This window comes from Microtus pennsylvanicus, chromosome 13 (assembly GCF_037038515.1).
Source record: "Microtus pennsylvanicus isolate mMicPen1 chromosome 13, mMicPen1.hap1, whole genome shotgun sequence".
NCBI lineage: Eukaryota > Metazoa > Chordata > Mammalia > Rodentia > Cricetidae > Microtus > Microtus pennsylvanicus.
The window spans coordinates 62,036,419-62,059,004 of NC_134591.1; the positions used below are offsets into that span (position 1 = coordinate 62,036,419).

At 44.4% G+C, this 22,586-nt stretch overlaps 1 protein-coding gene across 4 annotated transcripts in view; it reads right to left on the reverse strand.

The window, feature by feature from the left end:
• Zcchc17 (zinc finger CCHC-type containing 17) overlaps positions 1-22,586 on the reverse strand; it is a 48,137-nt gene that overhangs the window by 14,812 nt on the left and 10,739 nt on the right. For 2 of the 4 annotated variants that reach the window (XM_075944716.1, XM_075944718.1), the window contains 3 exons: positions 16,977-17,034; positions 4,246-4,346; positions 2,897-2,988 (listed from right to left, as the gene is read on the reverse strand). In XM_075944716.1, coding sequence (XP_075800831.1) covers positions 2,897-2,988; positions 4,246-4,346; positions 16,977-17,034 — 251 coding nt within the window. The remainder of the gene's footprint in view (positions 1-2,896; positions 2,989-4,245; positions 4,347-16,976; positions 17,035-22,586) is intronic. The other 2 variants (XM_075944719.1, XM_075944720.1) reach the window with 1 other exon arrangement.

The window sequence follows — 22,586 nt, forward strand, 5'->3', positions numbered from 1 at the left end:
CTAAAGTGATGAGGACAACTGACCAGGTCTCTTCCCCAACCTCAATAACATACAGGAAAGATATTTGAAAGTATAATTGCCCGGTGGGGGTGGCACCTTTACAGGCTATCTAGAAATCAGATCCGAGTTCCTTACAAGATCTTAGTATTGGGGCTTTCAGTTTGTCTCAAACTGACTTCTCCAGCCTCCTGTTTATTTACTGAGGCCCTGGCCAACGAGTCAATTCTCCTTTTCTCAGTGGTCGAGTGTCTCTCCTTAGGCAGATCCCACTCTGAAATGCCCTGCCTCCCTTACTCTACCTCCACATTGTACTCCCCAAACACCCAAAGTTCCTCTCTTCAAGTCTCATTCCCTGAATCCCTAGGGCACAGGAGGTTTTTGTTTCTAATCCTGTCACACTTTTAACGCGCATAATTTCCTGTATAAAAGACACACACGGAAAGCACTTATAGTAAGTATATAGCGCACTTAGTTTTCACAGTCTGAACTTCTTCATATAACCAGCACTGGGGTTGGTAATAACACAAACAACCTCTCTTAAAACAGACATCTCAGCCCAGCCGTGATGGTGCACGCCTTTAATCCCACCCAGCACTCAGGAGGCAGAGGCAGGCTGATCTCTGAGTTCGATGCCAGCCTGGTCTACTAAGGAGTTCTAGGACAGGCAAGGCTTTGAAGCTACAGAAAAACCCTGTCTTGAAAATCAAGCAAACAAACAAACAACAAAAACCAGTCATCCATGCTCACTGCTAGTCATCAAGCCTACTCCCAGGGTAACCGCTGTCCTTCTAACACAAAACCACTTTCTCTTTACAGTAGCTGGCAGTGATGGTAGACACCTACAATCCCAGGACTGTGGAGTCTAAGGAGAAGATCACAAGTTCAAGACTAGTCTGGATAATTTAGCAAGGCTCTGTCTCAAAATAAAAGCAGTAGAGTACTTAAGATGTTAACAGTTTTAAGAATACAACATGCCTAGCATACAAAAAGCCCTGGTTCCAACTTCTAGTATCAAAAGACATATTACACACACACACACACACACACACGAACTTCCTGTATAATTTTTTGTGAAATGTATCCACATTGTTGTCTATAGTTATGAGTCATTTATTCTCATTGGTATATGGTATTATTTTGCTGTTGTCAAAGACAGGCTAGCCTTGACCTTACAGAGATCCACCTGCCTTTGCTGGAACTGAAGGCATGTGTTACCACGTACAGAGAAAAATACGGTTATTAAACACTTAAAATGTGGCTAGTGTGACTAACAGATTAAGATATTAAACTTCACGAGACTGAAGCACTTTCATGAGTTAAGAGTACCTGCTGCTCTTTTAAAGGACTGTGGTTTTGATTCCCAGCATCAAAAAGATACTGGCTTACAATAATCTGTAACTCTAATTCCAGGGGATCTGACACCCTCTCCTGGACTCTGAGGGCACCAGACACAAGTGGCACACACACATACATGCAGGCAAAACACCTATACAGATAAAATAAAAATGAAAAAAAGATACTAAATGTCACTTGCTTATTTCTACTTTTTGAGATACTGAAGACTGAACCCAGGGTTTACTCCACACTAGGCAAGCACTGGACTGCACGCAGGCTTCATCTCCAGGCCCCTTTTTACTTTTTGTTTTGAACCAAGAGTCTCACTAAGCTACCTGGGCTAGCTAGGGCTACAGGTCTGCACCATCAGACCCAGTTCTTAAGTTTTACTTAATTTTCATTAACTTACATTCAATAGTCCCATGTTATTCGTAGCTACCTAGATATGATTTAAGTTCTGAAAATGTTTGCACAAATGTCTGTCCTTTGCCCCAGAAGAAGTTAAATGCATAAAGAGTCATTTATCTGGTATGGGTTAGAGAAATGGGTCCTTACAAAACATAACAAAACCTGAACAACAAGAATCAAGACAGGCATCTGGGAACATAGAGGAAGTCACTCGCTTATGGATTCAAACCAGGTGTCTTGATTTGAGGAGCAGTTTTAAGTGGCCCTGAGTCAACCCAGTACTCTAGGATTCTAAGGCACCCCAAGCCCACCAGTCCTCCCACAGAACAAGGGCCTCACCTTCAGCTCTCACTCTCTGCCCTCACTGCTGTGTTGCTCAGGCTTCATCACAGCGCACACAGAGCAGTGGTTCTCAATCTGTGGGTCACGACCCCTGTGAAAGGGTTGCTCACTCTCTCAGTGGTCTCCTTGCTTCTGTTTTTTCATCCAATCCACGCAATTCAATTAGTACGTGGCATGTGCCAGTGTTAGTACTCAAGCGAAACAAAACAAAAGTACTTGCCATAAGGTCTGAGGCCCTGAGCTCTACCCCGAGGCCTAAATGGCAGAGGGAGAGAAATGCTCCCACAAGCTGACCTCTGACCCCCACAATGCCCCCCAACAAATAAGTGAATGTAAGGTTTTTTTCAAAAAAAAAAGAAATTCACTAAAGGATTTGAATCAGATTGAAGCTTCCTGTATCTCCAGACATCACTTAGATAAAGAGAAAACCTTCCATACTGAAGTGAAAGCTCAGAAGGCCACGGGAGGTGCAGGGGTCAAAGACAGGAAGCTAGCACTGCCCACCCCCACCCTTCTTCAGAGCCAGGGCAGATGTCACCGCGAGAGGCAAGTGACACCTGCTGCTACTGCCGACGAGACCCTCCAGCACCAGAGTCGTGTGCAGTCATTTCATCTTCTGGTGCCACACGGCAGGCTGTGTCGGCATGCACAGTGAGACCCTGCCTCAACACAGACAAGAAGCACGCTTTACACCTAGAAAACCCAAAGGACATCGCTGCCGTGCTGCTCATTAATATCACCACAGCCTACTGTGATTTACTGCAATCTGTACTTGTGGTGGGATTTTAGCTCTTCTGAACCCTTTACCTACTCAATGATAACGTTGTTGGGATCGAGGTCTTTCCCAGTTCCTTGGTTGACAACTTTCATGGAGAGGGACACTTTTATTCTATCATTTTTCATCTGAAAAAGACAAAACAAGAGTCACCAAAATCCGTGTGTGTGTGTGTGTGTGGTGTTCATGTGGGTACATGTGTGCATAGAGGCCAAAGATCAACCTGAGGGGCATCCCTCTGGGCCTTCCACCTTGTTTTTTTGAGAACGGGAGCGCACCCATTCAGTCAGGCTCCTCCTGTCTGCACCTCCTCAGCACTGGGGTTATAGGAGTGTATCACCACACCTAGCTTGAGTACTAGTGCAACTGAACTCAGGTCTTCATGCTTGCATGGCAAGCATTTACCAACCAAACTATGTTCCCAGGCCTCCAAACCCTTTAAGTACCTGACCACCAATTTGTAATACCTCAGAGTCAAGCTTGCAATCATCACAACAAACATCAAATGGACTAAGTACTAAGTAAAAAGAAGTAGAAAGGGCAGACTTAATGGCAGAAGAGATATAGAATATAACCTTTATCCATTCCTATCTTGGAGGTAAAACAGAGGCCAGGGGCCAGTGAGATGGCTCAGTGGGTAAAGGTGACTGCTACCAAGCTAATGACATGAGTTTGAGTCCCAGGATCTACAAGGGGTGAGGGCAGGGTGGAGGGAGAAATTCCAGCAAGCTGGCCTCTGATCTCCACACACACGTGGCCTGCATGTAGGGATAGGCAGATAGACAGCAGACATACACACCCCTGCTTCAGCCTCCCAAATGCTAAAATTACAAGGGTATGCCACCACACGCAGCTCTGGTTCAGTCTTAAATCTACAAAACAGAATACACTGAAAGCACTCAAACAGCCTTCAGTTTTTTAAGAGCTTCATAGCTTTCTGCCTGCCATTCCCTGGTAGAGCACAGAGGGTATGTATTCCCACGCCTACGCTGTCCATTCCATGAGATGATGCCAGTTCTAGGAAAAATGACTGTAAACTGTGTGTCCTTTCCATTCTGGCCCAAGCCGAAGTGCACCTGACAAGTACTCTTTGGGGCTGTGGTAAAGATGCAACCTCCTTCTTTGGTTCTCCTCCTTCTGAACCTCAGGAGGAGAGTTTTATGAACACTCCTACCACACTTCCGTACTTCCTGTTGTTTCTCCTAAGTCTGCAGGACAGACAACCAGAAGATTCAAACTCAAACTCAAGACAGATGACTGGGACAAGATTTAATAACGAGAATGTCAGCCACAATGAACATTTACACACTCACCATCACAGAATTCCAATAAAACCTCAGCTTTTTATAATCTTTCAAACCACATGAAGTCACAGGAAACTTTACCTCTCGGCCAATGAGCTTCACCCACACTTTATCTCCAACATCTACTATCTCAGAAGGCTTGTCCACTCGGCAGGATGACATGTGAGTTCGATGAACCAGACCTGGGTACAAGAAAGAGAAATAAAAATTTATACTCTGAATGTATGGGTAGGAAAAAGATAGAAGCTGGGGAATACAGGGAAAAATTTAAACTTTCAATTAAAATGTTATATAGATTAAAACTACAAAGTTAAACAATTTAAGACCACCTTTTAACCTAATCAACCAACCAGCATTGTTTAAATTATTTTATGTGTTTGTTTATGTTTGCCTGCATATATATCTGACACCTAGTGCCACAGAGGGCCAGAAGAGGGTGCTGGATCTCCTGGAACTAGAGTTACAGACAGCTATGAGCTGCCATGTGGATGCTAGGAATCAAACCCTGGTCCTCTGGAAGAATAGCCAGTGTTCTAACCACTGAGCTGTCTCTCTAGCCCCAATAAATGTTGACTCATTAACTGCTTGGCTGGGGTATAGCTCAGGGGTAGAACATGTGCTTAGTATGCATTAGGCTGGGGATTCAATTCCTAGCACCAAATGATTGAAAAGGAAAAAAACTAAATGAAACAATATTCAGTGTTATAAATATTCAATAAAACAAAAACAGCCACATAAATACAGTGCCCAGTTTTGCTTTCTGTGATATTAGGGATTGACCTGAGCCTTCTGCATGGCAGGTAGGCATTCTACCACTGAGCTATATTCCCCATCTCCTCAAAAGATTTATCCTTAATTATGTGTATGTGTGTCTGCATGGCAGTGTGTCTGTCTGTATATGAAAGTGTCCACAGAGGCCAGCAGAGGGTGTTAGATCCCCTGGAGCTGGAGTTGCAGGCAAGCTGTAAGCAACACAGTATGGGTGATGGGAAACAAAGCCAGCCCCTCTGCAAAGCAGCAATTGCTCATAACTGCTTAGCCATCTTTCCAGTCCCATTCATACAGTGTAGATATATACGTTGGTAAAGTTCTTTAAAAGAAAAGGCATACAGATGTTACACCTTTGACTTTATCCTCTTGCGGGGCTTATCCTTCTCCTTCTGGGACTTTGCACATGCTAGGCAAATGCTTCTATGAGTGGTCAAGGTAGTCATGCCTTTGATAAAAGAATTATCATTGAAATTGTTCAAAGAAGAAAAGCAATACAGGCAAAAAAAAAAACCTGTGGGCAAAAATGTTTGAGATATTATTATCTATAATGTTAAAAACATAAGAATTGAGCAGTGTGTTGGTGGTGCACACCTTTAATCCCAGCACTCAGGATGCAGAGGCAGGTGGACCTCTGTGAGTTCAAGGCCAGCCTGGTCTACAAAGCAAGTTTCAGGACAGTCAGGGCTACACAAGAAAGACCATCTTGAAAAAACAAAACAAAACAACAGCCCTGTTTTCAGACTGAAACCTAATCTCAAAACAAAAAGAAAATGCAATTCCAAATATGCTTAGTTATAATTAGTTATAACTTATAACTAAATTAGGAAACATCTTGATAAATGATGGCAAATTTGTCAAGTGGAAAAAGAAGCAACTATTTAAATGAACTACAGAAAATAATTATGGTCAATGTTAAGTAAAAAAGATATATAAGAAGTACTTAGAAAAAAAAAAGAAGAAACAAACTCAGCCAGATGGTGGTGGCACAGGCCTTTGATCCCAAAACTCGAAGGCAGAGGCAGGTGGAACTCTGTGAGTTCAAGGCCAGCCTGGTCTACAGAGGAGTTCCAGGACTGCCAGGGCTACACAGAGAAACCCTGTCTTGAAGAAACAAATAAATAAATACAGATTTAAAAAAAAAAATTAAAGAGGGCTGTAGAGATGGCTCAGAGGTTAGGAGCATTGCCTGCTCTTCCAAAGGTCCTGAGTTCAATTCCCAGCAACCACATGGTGGCTCACAACCATCTGTAATGAGATCTGTGCCCTCTTCTGGCCTGCGGGCATATACACTGACAGAATATTGTATACATAATAAATAAATAAATATTTAAAAAAAATTAAAGAACGGTTTCACTATGTAGCCAAGACTGGACTTCTGATTGAACTACAGGTTTGTACCACATACCCTACCAAAGTACTATTTTTAACATATTAAATTGACAACAATGGTTAGAAAACAACCATTATTGGCCAAAACAAAAAATTAGAAACATTATTAAAATAAGAGTTAAGTTTTAGAAGTTACTTAACAATAACTACTTAAAATTATAAGCCTCGGAGGGGAGTAGCACAGGAGTAGGAGGAGCACAGGAGTAGGAGGAGCACAGCAGTAGGAGGAGCACAGGAGTAGGAGGAGCACAGCAGTAGGAGGAGCACGGGAGTAGGAGTAGCACAGGAGTAGGAGGAGCACAGCAGTAGGAGGAGCACAGCAGTAGGAGGAGCACAGCAGTAGGAGGAGCACAGGAGTAGGAGGAGCACAGGAGTAGGAGGAGCACAGGAGTAGGAGGAGCACAGCAGTAGGAGGAGCACGGGAGTAGGAGGAGCACAGCAGTAGGAGGAGCACAGGAGTAGGAGGAGCACAGCAGTAGGAGGAGCACAGGAGTAGGAGGAGCACAGGAGTAGGAGGAGCACAGGAGTAGGAGGAGCACAGGAGTAGGAGGAGCACAGCAGTAGGAGGAGCACGGGAGTAGGAGGAGCACAGCAGTAGGAGGAGCACAGGAGTAGGAGGAGCACAGCAGTAGGAGGAGCACAGGAGTAGGAGGAGCACAGGAGTAGGAGGAGCACAGGAGTAGGAGGAGCACAGCAGTAGGAGGAGCACAGGAGTAGGAGGAGCACAGCAGTAGGAGGAGCACAGCAGTAGGAGGAGCACGGGAGTAGGAGGAGCACAGCAGTAGGAGCAGCACACACACTTGCCTAAATGTATAAGGTCCTGAGTTTGATCTGAGCACCACAAAAAAATTTAAATTATGTAATTAAAATAGTTTTAACTTTATCTGGGCATAGTGGCACACATCATTAATCCCAGCCCTGAGAGGCAGAGGCAAGTAAGTGGATCTCTTTGGTTCAAGGCCAGCCTCATCTACATAGCGAGTTCCAGAACAGCTAGGGCTATGTATATAGAGACTTGTCTCAAAACACAAATCACAACAACAATAACAATTTTAAATTATTCTTAAATTGTGTCTGTAGATATGAGTGCAGGTGCCCTCAGAGGCCAGGGTGTCAGATCTCCTGGAGCTGGATTTTTTTTTAATATTTATTTATTATGTATACAATATTCTGTCTGTGTGTATGCCTGCAGGCCAGAAGAGGACACCAGACCCCACTACAGATGGTTGTGAGCCACCATGTGGTTGCTGGGAATTGAACTCAGGACCTTTGGAAGAGCAGGCAATGTTCTTAACCTCTGAGCCATCTCTCCAGCCCAGGAGCTGGATTTCAGTTGGTTGAGAAACACCTGATGTTCTGGGAATTGAACTTGGATCCTCTGACAAAGCAATCCATGCTCTTTACTGCCAAGCCATCTCTCCAGTCCCTTATAGTAATTAAAAACCACCCCTTTCCTGACTGTTGAAGGTGAACTCCTTTAGAAAACAACCTTCTTTCTATATTCCAAGGTAATCTCCAGCTGTGGGCACAAGATAGAGTCCAGTCAATCATGGTCCTACATCTTACTGACCATAGAAACTGGCTGATTCAGGGAGAGACACAAGAAACCACCAATGCCTTCATCCTATTCCAACTATAAAAGCTGTCAAAACCCATCTTGACCAGCAGGTGGCAAGAGTCTGTCAGAGGAAAGTAAAGCAACCAAGAAGACAGAGCCTAGAGTTATAAACTGAGGTCTGGTGGCACCTACCTGTAACCCAAGCACCTGGGAGAGAGGCTGTAGCTTGAGGCCAGCCTGGGCTATATATGCAGACCCTTTCTTTAAAAGCAAAACATAACACAAACACCTGACACATCTGATACTAACCAAGGATGGAAATAGAAGTCCCCAGCCATAATGGCCAAAACCATGTGTCTGTCCCTTTGCACCAGGAGTTCTAGCGAGCAGTCTCTATAACCACTTCTAGGAAACCGACCTAAAGAAATCAATTTGGATTGTGCACCCAGGCTCATCTTGACCAGGGAGCAGACTCATCTAGTTGCATGAGCCCCGAGTAGCTGGGGCTACAGACAAATGCTGCCATGTGGCACAACGCATACAGATGGGAACTTAGAAGCAACCTAACACTCAACACAAGTACAGCAATTACTTCAACCTAGGAGAGCCAGTCAAACGTGCCAGTGATTCATTTCGTAGTAAAATCTGTCTAGTTCTGTGCACATCTAGAGTTTTCCATGTTAAGAATAGTACAACATAAAATTATATAGTTTGAACCAAAACCCTGAGCATGGGTGTAGTATCTCTGCTGGCTAGTTTTATGTCAGCTAGAGTCACTTTGAAAGAGGGACTTCTACCCAGGCAGGTGGTCCTGGACACTATAAGAAAGCAGGCTGAGCAAGCCATGAGGAGCAAGCCAGTGAGCAGCACCCCTCGTGGCTTCAGTTTCAATACTGGCCTCCAGGGTCCTGCTGGAGTTCAAAGGTGGAGTTGTAAACTGAAATAATCCCTCTCCTGGCAGGGTGGTGGTGGCACACGCCTTTAATCCCAGCACTTGGGAGGAAAAGGGCAGGTGGGTCTTGAAGTTTGAGGATGGCCTGGTCTGCAAAGCAAGTTCTAGACAGCCAGAGCTACACAGAGAGAAACCCTGTCTCACAAAAACTATTGTCTTAGTTAGGGTTTCTATTGCAACTCTGTAGACCAGGGTGGCCTCGAACTCAGAGATCCGCCTGCCTCTGTCTCCCAAATACTGGGATTAAAGGACTGTGCCACTACTGCCTGGCTGACCACAACTCTCACAAAGGAACCCCTTACAGTTTCAGAGGTTTAGTCCATTATCATCATGGTAAGACACGGTGGCATGCAGGCAGACATGGTGCTGGAGCTGAGAGTCCTTGTATCTTGACTCAGAGGCAACAAGGAAGTAGTTTGAAATATATAGCACCTACACAGTCACACACTTCCTCCAACAAGACCAAATCTATTCCAACAAAGCCACCACACCTCCTAATAGTGCCACTTTCTATGAGATTATGGGGGTCAATTATATTCAAACTACCACAACCAAAAAGCAAAACAAATCCTTCCTCCCTAAGTTGCTTTTGTTTCATTGAAGACAGTATTACAGATGAACTCTTTCACTAATTTTTAAATATTTTATGATAAAGAAAATTTGGAGATTTCCTTCTGGAGAAAATGAAAATAACTATTCTGAGACATAAACTAGGAATTGTGTCTAAAATAACTGCCCTCTCAAGGAAATTTGAGAGACCTTTTTAGTTTTATTTTTGAGACAGATTCTTGCTATTCAGGTTAAGCCAGCCTCAAACTTGTGAGGCTGCCTCAACTGAGAAGCATGCACTTCCTCATCTGGCTGCTGAAGAATCAGAGCCCTCTCTCACAAACTTGGGTGCATACACATGAGTGTTTGTATGAGCCTGAAATTCAATGTATTTACACCTTCTGTTTGGAACTCCTATTAGGAGCCATTGTTTTCTTTATCCATGGCCAATGGGTCTCTTATATGTAAGAGAGTTGATTCTACAGATCGGTATTTTATATCCAAAATGCTTAATATGTAAATATATAGATATAAAATAAATTAATTATTAATATAATTTTAATTAGGTCATCATGTTATCTCCAAATTGAGTAAAATTCATGCATCTGGGGTTTTATCCCCCAACCATGCTGATGTAATAAGCAGTCTTGCCTAACTGAAAAATTTGAAGAGGAAATTCAGATCCCTGAAGAAAAGGGAAACCTCACACTTTGGCAGTTTTGGCTACAACAGTCCTCAGATTAATGAAATTCATTTCACTCCTCCATCATTAATGTACAATGTAAAGGAAATTAATGTGCCTAAGATACCCGACAGAGCATTGTACTTCTTCCCTAAAGCCAAAGGTCTACTTACTGGAAGCTACAAGGAAACACTGGCAGTTACAGTGTGTCCTCCTCTCATCAAGCGTTATCAACAGCCTTTTGATCCAGGAGATAGCTGCCATTTCTGGCAGAATAAAAAGTGAAAAACTGGAAACAAATTAAAATGATTATACTCACCCTCTGAAACTGTAAGCCCCCCAAAACTCTTTCTTCTATAAGCTGCCTTGGTCGTGGTGTCTTAGCATAGTAGAAGAAAAGTCGCCTGGACAGGTACACAGGCTACATTTGTGTAAGAATACTCAGAACCAGCCAGGCAGTGGTGGCGCAGGCCTTTAATCCCAGCACTCAGGAAGCAGAGGTAGGCGAATCTCTGAGTCTCTGTGAGTTCAAGGCTAGCCTGGTCTACAAAGTTCCAGGACAGCCAGGGCAGCCAGGGCAGTTACACAAAAGAAACCCTGTCTCAAAAACCCTAAAAGAAAAAATAAGAATCCTCAGTGCCTGCAAGGAACACATGTCCACATCTGTCTTGGCAGTGTGAGACCGGCACTACAGCTGTAGTTTAGGACAAGGACAAGAAGAGGAGATCTCACATGCTCCTTACATATACGGTTCCTGTCTCGTATGGAGGCCCAGGCTGGCCTCAAACCTATACTCCTTCTGCCTCTGTTCCCAGGACTGGGATTGTAAAAGTGTGCTTCCAATCTAGGCTTTTGCATACCCCCACATACACCCAAATACTTCTGATTCAAAGTTGGTTGAATCCATGGACACAGGATCAACTATAACAGAAATGGAATGAATTTGAACGAGCCTGTCAGTGCCCTCACACCATAAAACATATCCCTATTTTCTATCACTGAGATACAGCACCCTCTGTACTAAAAAGCAGAAAGAGTGGTTTGCCTACAGGCAGTGGACTCTGGCCGTTCTACTCCAGTAGATGCTCCAGATGCAGAGACACACAGTTTCACTTGCTCTCCTGAGACTGAATCCCACGCCCTGTGCGTACAAGGCAAGCACTGTACCACTGAGCTCTACTCTCTGCTGCTGTGCCTGGATTTCTGAAATGGAGCCACAAATGCCCAAAGGGCATATGAAATCCATCATCATGTTCAATAAACCCAACATGACACTTAAACAGAATGAGTCCCAACTGAATGTCTGTCAGTAAAGGAAGAAAATAACATAACCCCGATACCTAGAGGAGCTGACTACTCAATCACTGTGTAAGAGAGAGCTTACTGCCACCCCTTAGGATGCTCTCCCCATTGCTTCAGGCTCAATAGTAATCTCTTTACGACTTCAACTGGATAGAAAGCAAGGTGAAATTGTCAATCCAGGAGAGGATGTGTAAAATGCCAAAAAAACAAAAAACAAACCGGCAAAATGAAAGTTCTCCTTTATCTTTGGGGTCTATACATTCCTTCTCTAGAATTTTCCATGAATCACCTCCAGCACATGACAATAACACAAGCAGAGAAAATACTGCTTCATGCCTATATCTGTTGGGATTAGAATACAGTCAAACACTTACTAACACTAGGTTGCAGGCAAAACTGGATCCCAGGAAGAATGAAAGACAGTTCTGTCAATCAAATAACCAGGGTCTAAAATGCAGACATTCCATTCCACAGATGAGGAAACTAAGAGTAAAAAAACCAATTGATTTGCCCAGGTCAAGAAACCAGTAAATGGCAGAGCTGGGACTTGAATTCATGTGTCTATGCAGTAAGTCTTATCAACTGTCCACTGTATCTGAACGACCTCGCTGAATTCAAGGCTGTCTCCCTCACTTTCTTACACACTGCTTTAATTTACTCCCACGTCTAGGTGTGTAAGGCTCCACTGTTTACTATGACAGTCACTAGCAGCATAGCTATTTTACGCTTAATTGTTAAAATAAAAAGTCAGCAACTCCTGAATTGGAGTGCACAAACATGGTAAAACATAAAACATAGAAATACATTTGGCTGGGTGGGGTGGCGCATAACAGAAAACACATCCCTCGTAGCCTATGTAGGCTGACCACTGTGAGTGCCATCCTAGCAGGCAGTGTGAGATCTAGCCTCACAAAATTACAAATGGCAGCAAGCTTGAGGACCTGAGCTCCATCCCCGAACCCCACATACAAAAGGCCAAATGCAGCGGCTCGCACCTGTAATCCCAGCACTCCCACAATGCAATGGGAGGCAGAGACTGGAGTCGCCTGGAAGCTAACAAGCCAGCCAGGATGCAGCCAACCAGAAATAAGAAACAACGTAAGGTGGAAAAAGAGAACTGCCTCCCAAAACCTGTCCTCTGACCTCCACATGTGCACCGTGATACCCACGTATGTCAATAAAAATAAAAAGTGCACATTTGAATGTATGTGTGAATAGAATGTGTATGTGTGTATATATGTGTTGGGTCTGTGTATATGTGTGTTTAAGAGTGAGTGTGAGTGTATATGTATGTGAGTGTGTATTGTTTTGGTCTTTGTCCTTGTTTCCAACAAAGATCCCACAAAACGTGACTATCTAGTAACAGGAACACCTTTACTAGTTATAAGAATCCCCCTTTGGCGTTCATGCTAATACGGTGACAGAGCAGCAGGTCCCTGGACAGTCTCTCTGGATGGGATGGGGATGCACGGGAAGAGTCAAGTGATTAGAGGTTGGGACATTCAGCCCCAGCCATTGAAGTCCTGCTTAGGGAATGGGGGAGCAAGGGAGCCCTGCAGAGATCTGTGTAGTGCTGGGGCTGGTGAGGATTGTGCAAGGCTGGGTAGACATCGAGAGCACCAACACTGTCACCCCACTCGGCTCAGTCCTACGTGTCCCTTCCATTGTTTGCTACTGAACTCTTCTCACCTCATCACAAACAGCAACAGTAAGGAAACTGTTTTCCTGATTTCTGTGAACTTTTGCTTTGGTGTTTGGGCCTTTGTTTGTTTGAGACAGTCTTACTATGTAGCCTTGGCTGGCCTGGAATTTATTATGCAGCTCAGGCTGACCTCACACTTAGAGATCTGTCTGCCTCTGCCTCCTGAGTGGCACTGGGATTAAAGGAGTGCTGCACCATGCTCTGTTCAACAGTTTTTTAAAACAGGGTATCAGATAGCCCAGGCTGCCCTCCAATTTATTATGTAGACAAGGCTGGCCCAAATTTCTGATTCCTCTGCCTTTATTTCCCATGTGCTGGAATTACAGGTATACACCACACCTGGTCTACTCTAGTAAATTACCAAACTTAAGGAGAGGGTCATGTGATGGGGAGTCTTCTGTTTTGGGCTAATTTCATTGGTTAAATAAAGAGACTGCCCTGGCCCTTTGATAGGACAGAAAATTAGGTAGGCGGAGTAGACAGAACAGAATGCTGGGAGAAAGAAGCCGAGTCAGGCAGTCGCCATGATTCTCCCACTGGACACAGACACAGGTTAAGATCTTCCTGGTAAGCCACACCTCGTGGGGCTACACAGATTATTAAAAATGGGTTAATCGAGATGTGAGAGTTAGCCAATAAGAGGCTGGAACTAATGGGCCAGGCAGTGTTCAAAAGAATACAATTTCCGTGTAATTATTTTGGGTATAAAGCTAGCCATGCATGCGGCCAGGTGCCAGGAACCTAGCTCGCCACTCCTATTACAACAGTCATGAAAATCTCCAAATTAGAACTGGCTGGTCATCTTTAGGAGCACCTGAGGGGTGACCATCTTGTGGGACAGAGCCCCTTTAACTATGGGATCTGATACTAATTCAGGGCTGATAAGGTCAGAATTGAACTGAAAGTTGCTGGATATCTTGTTGGTGTCCAGAGAAATGCAAAATTAGAAAATTTTGAGAATTTTATGTGTGAGAAAATTAAAGAAAACAGATCTGTAGCATTGCCACTAGGACATATAGTGCTCCGAGGAACACTAGAGACCCAAGGTCAGGGCCAGAAAGATGCTTCAGTGGGTAAGGTGCTTGCCACCGAGCCTGATGCCCTGTGTTCAAACCTGGGACCCACAGGGCAGACGGAGAGCATCCCAGCTGTACTCTGTCTTCCACATAAATGTTATGGCACGCTCCCAAAGCCACATTTGCATACACAGAACAAACAAATGAATGTTAAAAAAAAAAGAGGGAAAACTTGGCCGGCAGTGATGGTTCATGACTTTAATCCCAGCACTCAGGAGGCAGAGGCAGGCGGATCTCTGTGAGTTCGAGGCCAGCCTGGTCTACAAGAGCTAGTTCCAAGACAGGTTCCAAAGCTTCAGAGAAAGTCTGTCTTGAAAAACCAAAAAAAGAAAAAAATGGAAAACTTAGTTTGATCTGGATATTAGGAAGAGGTCTTCAACTCAACAGTGGTTAAAGAGTTCTCAGAAAATAATTCAAATTAGCATCTCCCCAAACTAAAGCATTACATTCTGATCAGACCACAGCTACCTCATTGCTCAGTCCTTTCACGATGAGACCTAATGATATCCTCCCTTGCGACGCTAAACACACCGTAGGGGAGTCAACCGCTCAAGTTATCCACAAAGCCTACACAAAATGCTAGAGTTAAAGCCCCGAGTTCCCTCCTCATTATCTGGCTCCCTGTGACTGCCACAGCTGTCAGACCGACAGATCCACATGTAAGCTGTCAGCCACTATCACAGGCATTATCTGACAGGGAACAGACACAAGCGAGGTGAAAACTGACTGCTGAAAGGTAGCAGGCTTTTCATCTCCACAAAGTCCCCAAAGTGTCACATAAAGGCTCACATGAAATTGGCACTAGCGGCCATGACAAGTACACTAACAAGAAAATCTGTCTCTAGGCAGACAGAGGTGTGATCCTGGAGGGTGGGGCGAGCTCCACCTCACTAAGTCCCAGGCAGCATAAAACAGGAACTTAATTAGAGCCTGCTGACTGCCAGCTTGAAAAGCACTGGTGAGCCACTTACTACGAGGATGGGATGCCCAGAACAGTGGGCTCCAAGGCTAACGGCACAGCTTTATGAGCCACAGATCTACACAGCCTTCTGACAGAAAAAAACTATAAAAGACTCCAAGAAGTGAAAAATCCCTCTCCTGTGCCTTCTTCTCAGCAAGTCAACTACCACAGGAGGGCACTGGGAAGTGTTTGTTCAACAGTCTTCTGAACACACACAATCACTTAAAATACAGAGACATGGGTACATCCTCTTCAAAAGGGTCAGGGAGGGGCACCTCACACAAATACTCTACAAGCTGGTTTTGAAAATCCTTAGTAATTTAGAAATCTTGCCACATCAATAAATTGAGATTGCCTTGTCTCATGTATGCATTTTTGTGGTTTGATTTTTTTGAGACAGGGTCTCTCACTACGTAACCTTGGATGGCCTGTGCTTCATGAATGCTGAGTCAAAGTGTATGCTACCATGCTCAGCTTTATAGTTTTTACTGGTTCGTTTTTAATACATTGTGGGGACCCACAGATGTGCGTCTGCTCCACCTTGACTGGAAGTCAGAAAGTCTGAGCCTATTTTTGCTTTCAAAGTTACTGACAACAGCCGTGGCTACACAGGAGAGATTCTGACCTAGGGTGTGGTTAGTTAGCATTTTGTGTTAGAGGTGGATTAGCTCCACCAGGAGCAAAGTTGGTGCATTCAAGTCTATTCCTTATATCATGTTAATTAAGTCTGTGGCCTCCCTCCTCCCCTTTAGGAGTAAAGTGTATAAGCCTGTGGAAAATAACCGAAGCAGATTCAGTACGCACTGAAGGCCCCTCCCAATACTGTTCTGTGTTTCTGCTTCTTATTTCTCTTAGACCTCTGCTCCTTTTGCTTAATATTCTAATCCTCATGCTCCTACCCTGGAACATGAGTTTCACTGAAGCTGGTCTTCGACAGATGGTGCCCAATGTGGGGCCTTCGACACTACATGTTTTTTACTAATTTTTATGTGTGTGGGGCACTTATGGAGGTCAAAAGACAATTTGCAAGAGTCAATTCTCTACTTCTACCATGCGGATTCAGGATATTGGACTCAAGTCCTCCAGAGGGCTTGGTGGCAGTTGCCTTTACCCACTGAGCCACCTCACTGACCCTGATTTTTGTTTCTGTGACAGGGTCTCGTAGCCCCAGCTGGTTTCAGACCCACTGCAATGGTGGTGTGGCAGTTTGTGTGCAGCTGCACATGTGCATGCAGAGGTCACAGCAGGTCATCAGGGGTCTTACTCTATCACTCTCTGCTGCAGTGCCCTGAGTCAGGGTCTCTCACTGAACAGGTGCCTGTAGTTCAGGCTAGATCGGCTAGCCAGTCTCTGCCCTCCAATGCTAGGTTTACAAGAATGTATGCTGTGCCTGGCTTTTGATGTGGGTTCTGGAGATTTGGGTTCAATTCCTCAGGTTCTCAGTGCCATCTCCTTAGTTCCCTTTTCCTGCTGTTGTTTGTTTTTATAGACAGAGTCTCACTATGGAGTCTTTGGCTGCTCATTAACTTGTGGCATCCCTCCTTCCTCCACTTCCTGGGTGCTAGGATTACAAGCCTGGGCCACTACATACTGCTAAAATGCTTCTCCAGTCTTTAAGAACAAACGTCAATTTAGTGCTCAGTTAGGTGCTCTTGGTAAGCCTGAGGCCAAGGCACACGTACAGTGCACCTACACACATACTCATAGGCAGACACTCATGAACACAGAACTCTTTATCCCTACTGTTACACTGAAAATAAAGTAAAGCCAGCGACTATCTGAAAACCTGAAGTCCTATAGTGAGAATGTGGTGGGACCACAGTGGAATGAGTGCAATGGAAGTGCTGAATTCCCCATTATGGGCTCCCACCTTGCTTCCGACAGCCTGGGATTTTGATAAAGGCTCCATAGTCTGTCACCATAGCAACCTATAAAGACAAAATGAAAAATCAATGTTGCACAACTGAGAACCAATCTTTCCTCTTTATATTTTCGACAGAGGATCTCAGGTAATGCAGGTTGGCCTCCAACTCACTGCGTGGACAAGGCCGAGCATGAAGTTAAACTGTGTTCTTTCCAGAACCTTTTATCCCTCCACCTCAGGCAATCACTGTTTTAGCTTCATCACAACAAAAGGACTCAACAAGATGCTCACTAACATTTCCATATTCACTACAAACACTTCAAAAACCCCTCATGACTGTACAGAGTTGACACTGTCATTCACATAAGACAGAGAATAAGCGGATGCACGGAGGGACTACCCCAGCCCAGAACTCCTGAGTACCAGCCCTGGAATCTGAACTCATTCTTAATTTTCACCAGAGTTGCTCCTGGATTCCTTCTCGTGATCAAGCTGTAAGGGCCAAAGGCAATTTGACAGCTGCAATGTCTGACATCCTGTTTTCTCCTGGCGACAACTAGGATTGGGAACATCCTATGTTGCAGGGGAGACAAGAGAAAGCGTGAGGGCTTTGCAGTGGCAGGTGTGGCTTCTAATCCTAACTTTGCCATTTCCTACCTGGGGCCCAAACTCCATTTGTTCCCAATTGCTGTTATAGGTAGCAAAAGATAAGCATTGTGTACCTGGCACTGGAGTCTAGCACAGGACGCACATTCAACAGTGTGTCACTTTTGATGCCTTGTAGCTCAAGATGATGAAGTACAGGAAGACTAAGACTGGCAGAACCAAGCTAGGGGCAGAATTTGGGTCCCTGGAGCCCCAAGTCTCCTGCTTCACCAAACATCAGTATTACTCACTTCAATATTAGATGGTATAAATATTTTTAGAATTTCATTCTCCTATTTATCATTGTTTATTTATTATATTTTTGGTGTTTTGTTTCAATCCAGGGTCTCAGACTGTAGCCCAGGCTGACCTGAAACTCACGGCAATCCCCAGGCTCAGAATCCCATGTGCTAGAATGTATGCACGAGTCACTATAACTGGCTTTCTGTGTGTTATTGGGGCAGGGTCTCACTCTGTAGCTCTGGCTGGCCTGGAACTCATTATGTAGGCCAGAGATATGCCTGCCTCTGCTTCCTGAGTGCTGGGATTAAAGACATTCACATTTAGAAAAGAAACATCTTATTACTTTTATGTGTATGGTTTAGGTTTTCTATGTCTGTATACCATGTGTTTGCAGAGCCCACAGAAACTAGAAGCAAGTATTACAGCCTCTAAAACTGGAGTTACAGATGGTTGTGTGATACCATGTGGGTGCTCAGAATCAGACCTGAGTCTTCTGGAAGAGCAGCCAGTGCTCGTAACCACTGAGCCATCTCTCCAGCCCGTTGCATTTAAAACAAACACCCACTTATTTTGTGTTATGCGTACACATGTGTGCCATATCACGTGTGTATGGAGGTCGGGAAACAACTCTGAGAAGTTCGTTTTCTCCTTCCATCAGTTAATTTTAGGGATCAAACTCTGGTGGTCAGGCTTGGTGTCGAGTGCCGTTACCCACTGAGTTATCTTGCTGGCCCCTCTCTACTCATTTTTACAGGGACAGGACACCTGAACTAATTCTCTATGCTACACCATGAAGGAAGGGTTATAAACCTAAAGTTCTATACTCCTGGGGTATACAGAGGAGGAACAAGCTATGAGAAAGAAAGGATCAAAAAGTTCCAAAACAAAAACAAACAAGCAAACAAAAAAATAGTACAATTACCGAACCATGACAAGGTGGAGGCAGAAGGGCTTTAAGAAAGATATTAAAGGGGCTGGAGAGATGCCCCAGTGTTTAAGAACAGCTGTTGTTCCTAGCACAGGGAGTAACAACCATCTGTAACTTCAGTTCCTGGATATTCAGTGCCCTCTTCAGGCCTCCAAGGGCACTGCAGGCCTGTGGCACAGAAACATGCAAACAAAACACCCATACACACAAAATAAAGATAAATATTTTTAAAAAGAAAGATGTTAGACATTAGTGGTCCAGCCAGGCACAGTGGCGCACACCTGCAGATCTAACATGAGGAATAGGAGGATGGGGAGTAAGCACGAGGCAGGAAGACTGCCACGAGTCCAACTTCATGAGCAGGGTGAAATCCCAAAGCAACAAAGACATCAGCTGGCCCCAGCCTGTCATCTTTCAAATGAGATGAGAGAAGACTAGAGATAGAAAGCACTTAACCAAGTTCACAAAGAAATTTGTTCTCTGTGAAAATGGTCCCAGATAAAGTAATTCCCTTTCTAAAAAATTATTTTACATTACTTTAGGAATGGGTGTGTTGCTTGATGTACGTGCACTGTACGCATGCCTGGTGCCTCGACAGGTCAAAGGTGGACACTGATCACCTAGAACTGGAGCCACAGATGATCATCTGTCACCTCGTAGTCACCACAGAAAAAACCTGTGTCCTCTGTAAGAACGCCAAGTGCTCCTAATCGCTGGACCAACTTTCCAGCCCAAGACTTTCTGTTTTTAATAAAAATAAAAGCAAATGTTTTCTTTCTGTCTCACCTAAGGCACTTTGATTGACATTTGCTCCAGGATACCACAAAACAGGCTGAGCAATCACACACTGCATGGCATTATTAAGGAGCACAGTTATATGAAAAACTTAACAACAACATCTGGAAGTTAGGGCTCAAACCACCTTGCTGCTGTAAATTAAGACAAAATAACTTCTCAATCCTGAAGCTCCAGGGCCACATTATCGTCGTTAGAGGTAATAACAGACCTTAATTTTGCCTCTCCCAAAAGGGAAGGTTAATGGGCTTCAGAACAGACACAGTCAACTCTCGAGTAAGGAAAAGGTATTCTCGCCTACTTCCAGCACAGGGGCTTCCATCACTGTGTCTCCTAGGGTGCAGTCAGAGGTGAATGAACAGGATGGCACCTGCCTTAGATGAGCATACAGTCTTCCTGGGGTCCCAAGAATCGTCACTCAGATGACTCGGGAGGGCAGAAAGGGGAAATTCAGTAATTATCTCAGCTGAAACTCAGGCCATGGGTAAAATTAATTTCCATCTTTAGACAAGAGCCTGCACTGGCCTTGAAACTCGTTCTCATAATGTCAATGAGGAACCTGAGGCTCAGAGATCCTGGTCCAAAGTTAAGAGAGTAGCACATCTAGGCACACAACAGACATCTTTAACTGTACTCCAGTGACATTCTACCTCACCAACACTAACCACCCTCAAGCATTTCTTTGTCTGTGGCAAGTCTAAGACAAACCCTGGCTCCCACCGCTATCCTCATACCCCCACGTTTAATAGACACCGGCAGTGAGGTCTCAGAGGATGAGAAGACAATGGATACTGGCTTCTCCTCCATTCAGTCTGCACACTGCTACCATCCCTATAAGCCCGTAAGACGAATCCTAGAACACAAGCTGGACCAGATTCTTCAAGGACAACTCGTCCTGCCAGCTGGAGGCACAGTCGTATTCCGTATTTATACAGCAGCTATGTGTGGCAGGTGCCAAGCCAGAGTATGAAACAAAAACCAACTTATAAAATACAGATGCCTGGCCGGGCGGTGGTGGCGCACGCCTTTAATCCCAGCACTCGGGAGGCAGAGGCAGGCGGATCTCTGGGAGTTCGAGGCCAGCCTGGTCTACAAGAGCTAGTTCCAGGACAGGAACCAAAAGCTACAGAGAAACCCTGTCTCGAAAAATCAAAAAAAAAAAAAAAATACAGATGCCTAACCTGGCTCTTTAAAAGACTCTGGATTCTCACGATAAACCACCACAAGCAGCTAGTGACGTGAGACTACTACTGTGTAAATGCTGTAACGGAAGCACGCAAACACCCTGACCTGCCATCCACCTACCCGCTACCACCCACTGAAAACACTGCTCTCTTGCAGCTGCTGCTTCCTCCATAAGTTTCAGTGCACGCGCACAACCCCAGCAGTGAGCAAACTCAGAAGATTCAAACCCCAGCTTCGTCATTCATTAATCACTGGGTGGTTACTTAGCTTCTAAGAGTCTCTTAGCCTCTAAAAGGAATTCGTTTTACAGAGATATAGAGTGTGTGTACATGCATGTGCATGTGTCTGTGTGTGCAAACACACTTTAGGAGTTTGATTTTTTTTTTTATTTTCTTTGTTTGCTTATTTGTTTTTAAGATAGGGTCTTACTGTGTAGCTCTAGCTGGCCTAGAACTTACTATGTATACCAGGCTGGCCTTGATCTCAGAGATTGGGCTTCCTCTACCTCCCAAATGCTGGAATGAAAGGTTGAGACACTACACCTGGCCTTTATTTTCAGTCTTAATGTAACTGGGCTGGAGAGATGGCTCAGTGGTTAAGAACACTGGCTGCTCTTCCAGAGGTTCTGAGTTCAATTTCCAGCAACCACATGATGGCTCACAACCATCTGTAATGAGATCTTGCGCCCTATTCTGGCCTGCAGGTGTACACGCAGACAAAACACTGTATATAATAAATAAAGATAAAAAAAATCAACTAGTTCTCCATGTAAATATTAGCGCATGAACTCACTCTGTAGACCAGGCTGATCTCAAACTCAGAGATCCACCTGCCCCTGCATCCCTAGGATTAAAGGTGTACACTACCACGCCTGGCTTGTTTTTTCTTTTAAGTGGTTTGTTCAAGACAGACTTTCATTTTATAGCCCAGGCTGGCTTGAACAGGTATGATTCCCTGCATTTCTCAAGGGCTGGGATTACAGGTATGTATAAGGTTGTCTGGATAACCATGTCCTCCTACACCACGTGCTGCTGAAAAAGCAATCAGAACTGTGAAGCCCTTAAGCATTCTGGGGGTGGAGGGGAGGGAGTAGTCACAAGTTCCCAAGTTCCAAATTGGTCTGGACTACAGTGACTTCTAGACTGTCTAGTCTGTTGTCAACATAGCACAAACTGGAATTATTTGGGAAGAAGGAACCTCAACTGAGAAAATGCCCCCACCAGACTGCCAGTGGGGCATTTTCTTGATTAATGAGTGATATAGGAGGGCCCATTGCACTGTAGGTTCCGGGGCAGGTGGTCCTGAGTTGTTGAAGAAAGCAGGTTAAGCGAGTCATGGGGAGTGAAGCAAAGGCAGTGTCCTTCCCTGCCACTGTTCCTGTTTCCAGGCTCCAACCTTGAGTTTCTGTCTGACTTCTCTTAGGGACTGTGATATAGAAGGGTAATAAAACAAACCCTTTCCTCCCTAAGTTGCTTTTGGGGATGTTTTATCAAAGCAACAGAAATCTTAAGAAAGACAGAGACTAACCTTTCTATTTCAAAAATAAAGAAAAAATAAAAGAGGCTAGGTGTAGTGATGACATTTTATCTCTAATCCCAGTCCTCAGGAGGCAGAGCCAGATGGATCTCTCTGTGAGTTTAAGGCCAGCCTGCTCTAAATAGTGAGTTCTAGGCCAGCTATGGCTACAAAGTGAGATCCTACCTCAACAAATTTTTTGAAAAGCTGTGATGCTCTCTCTCTCTCCCCGCCAGACCATCTTACTTAAAGGTAACAAATAAAAAGCACATATTAGGGGGCTGGAGAGATGGCTCAGAGGTTAA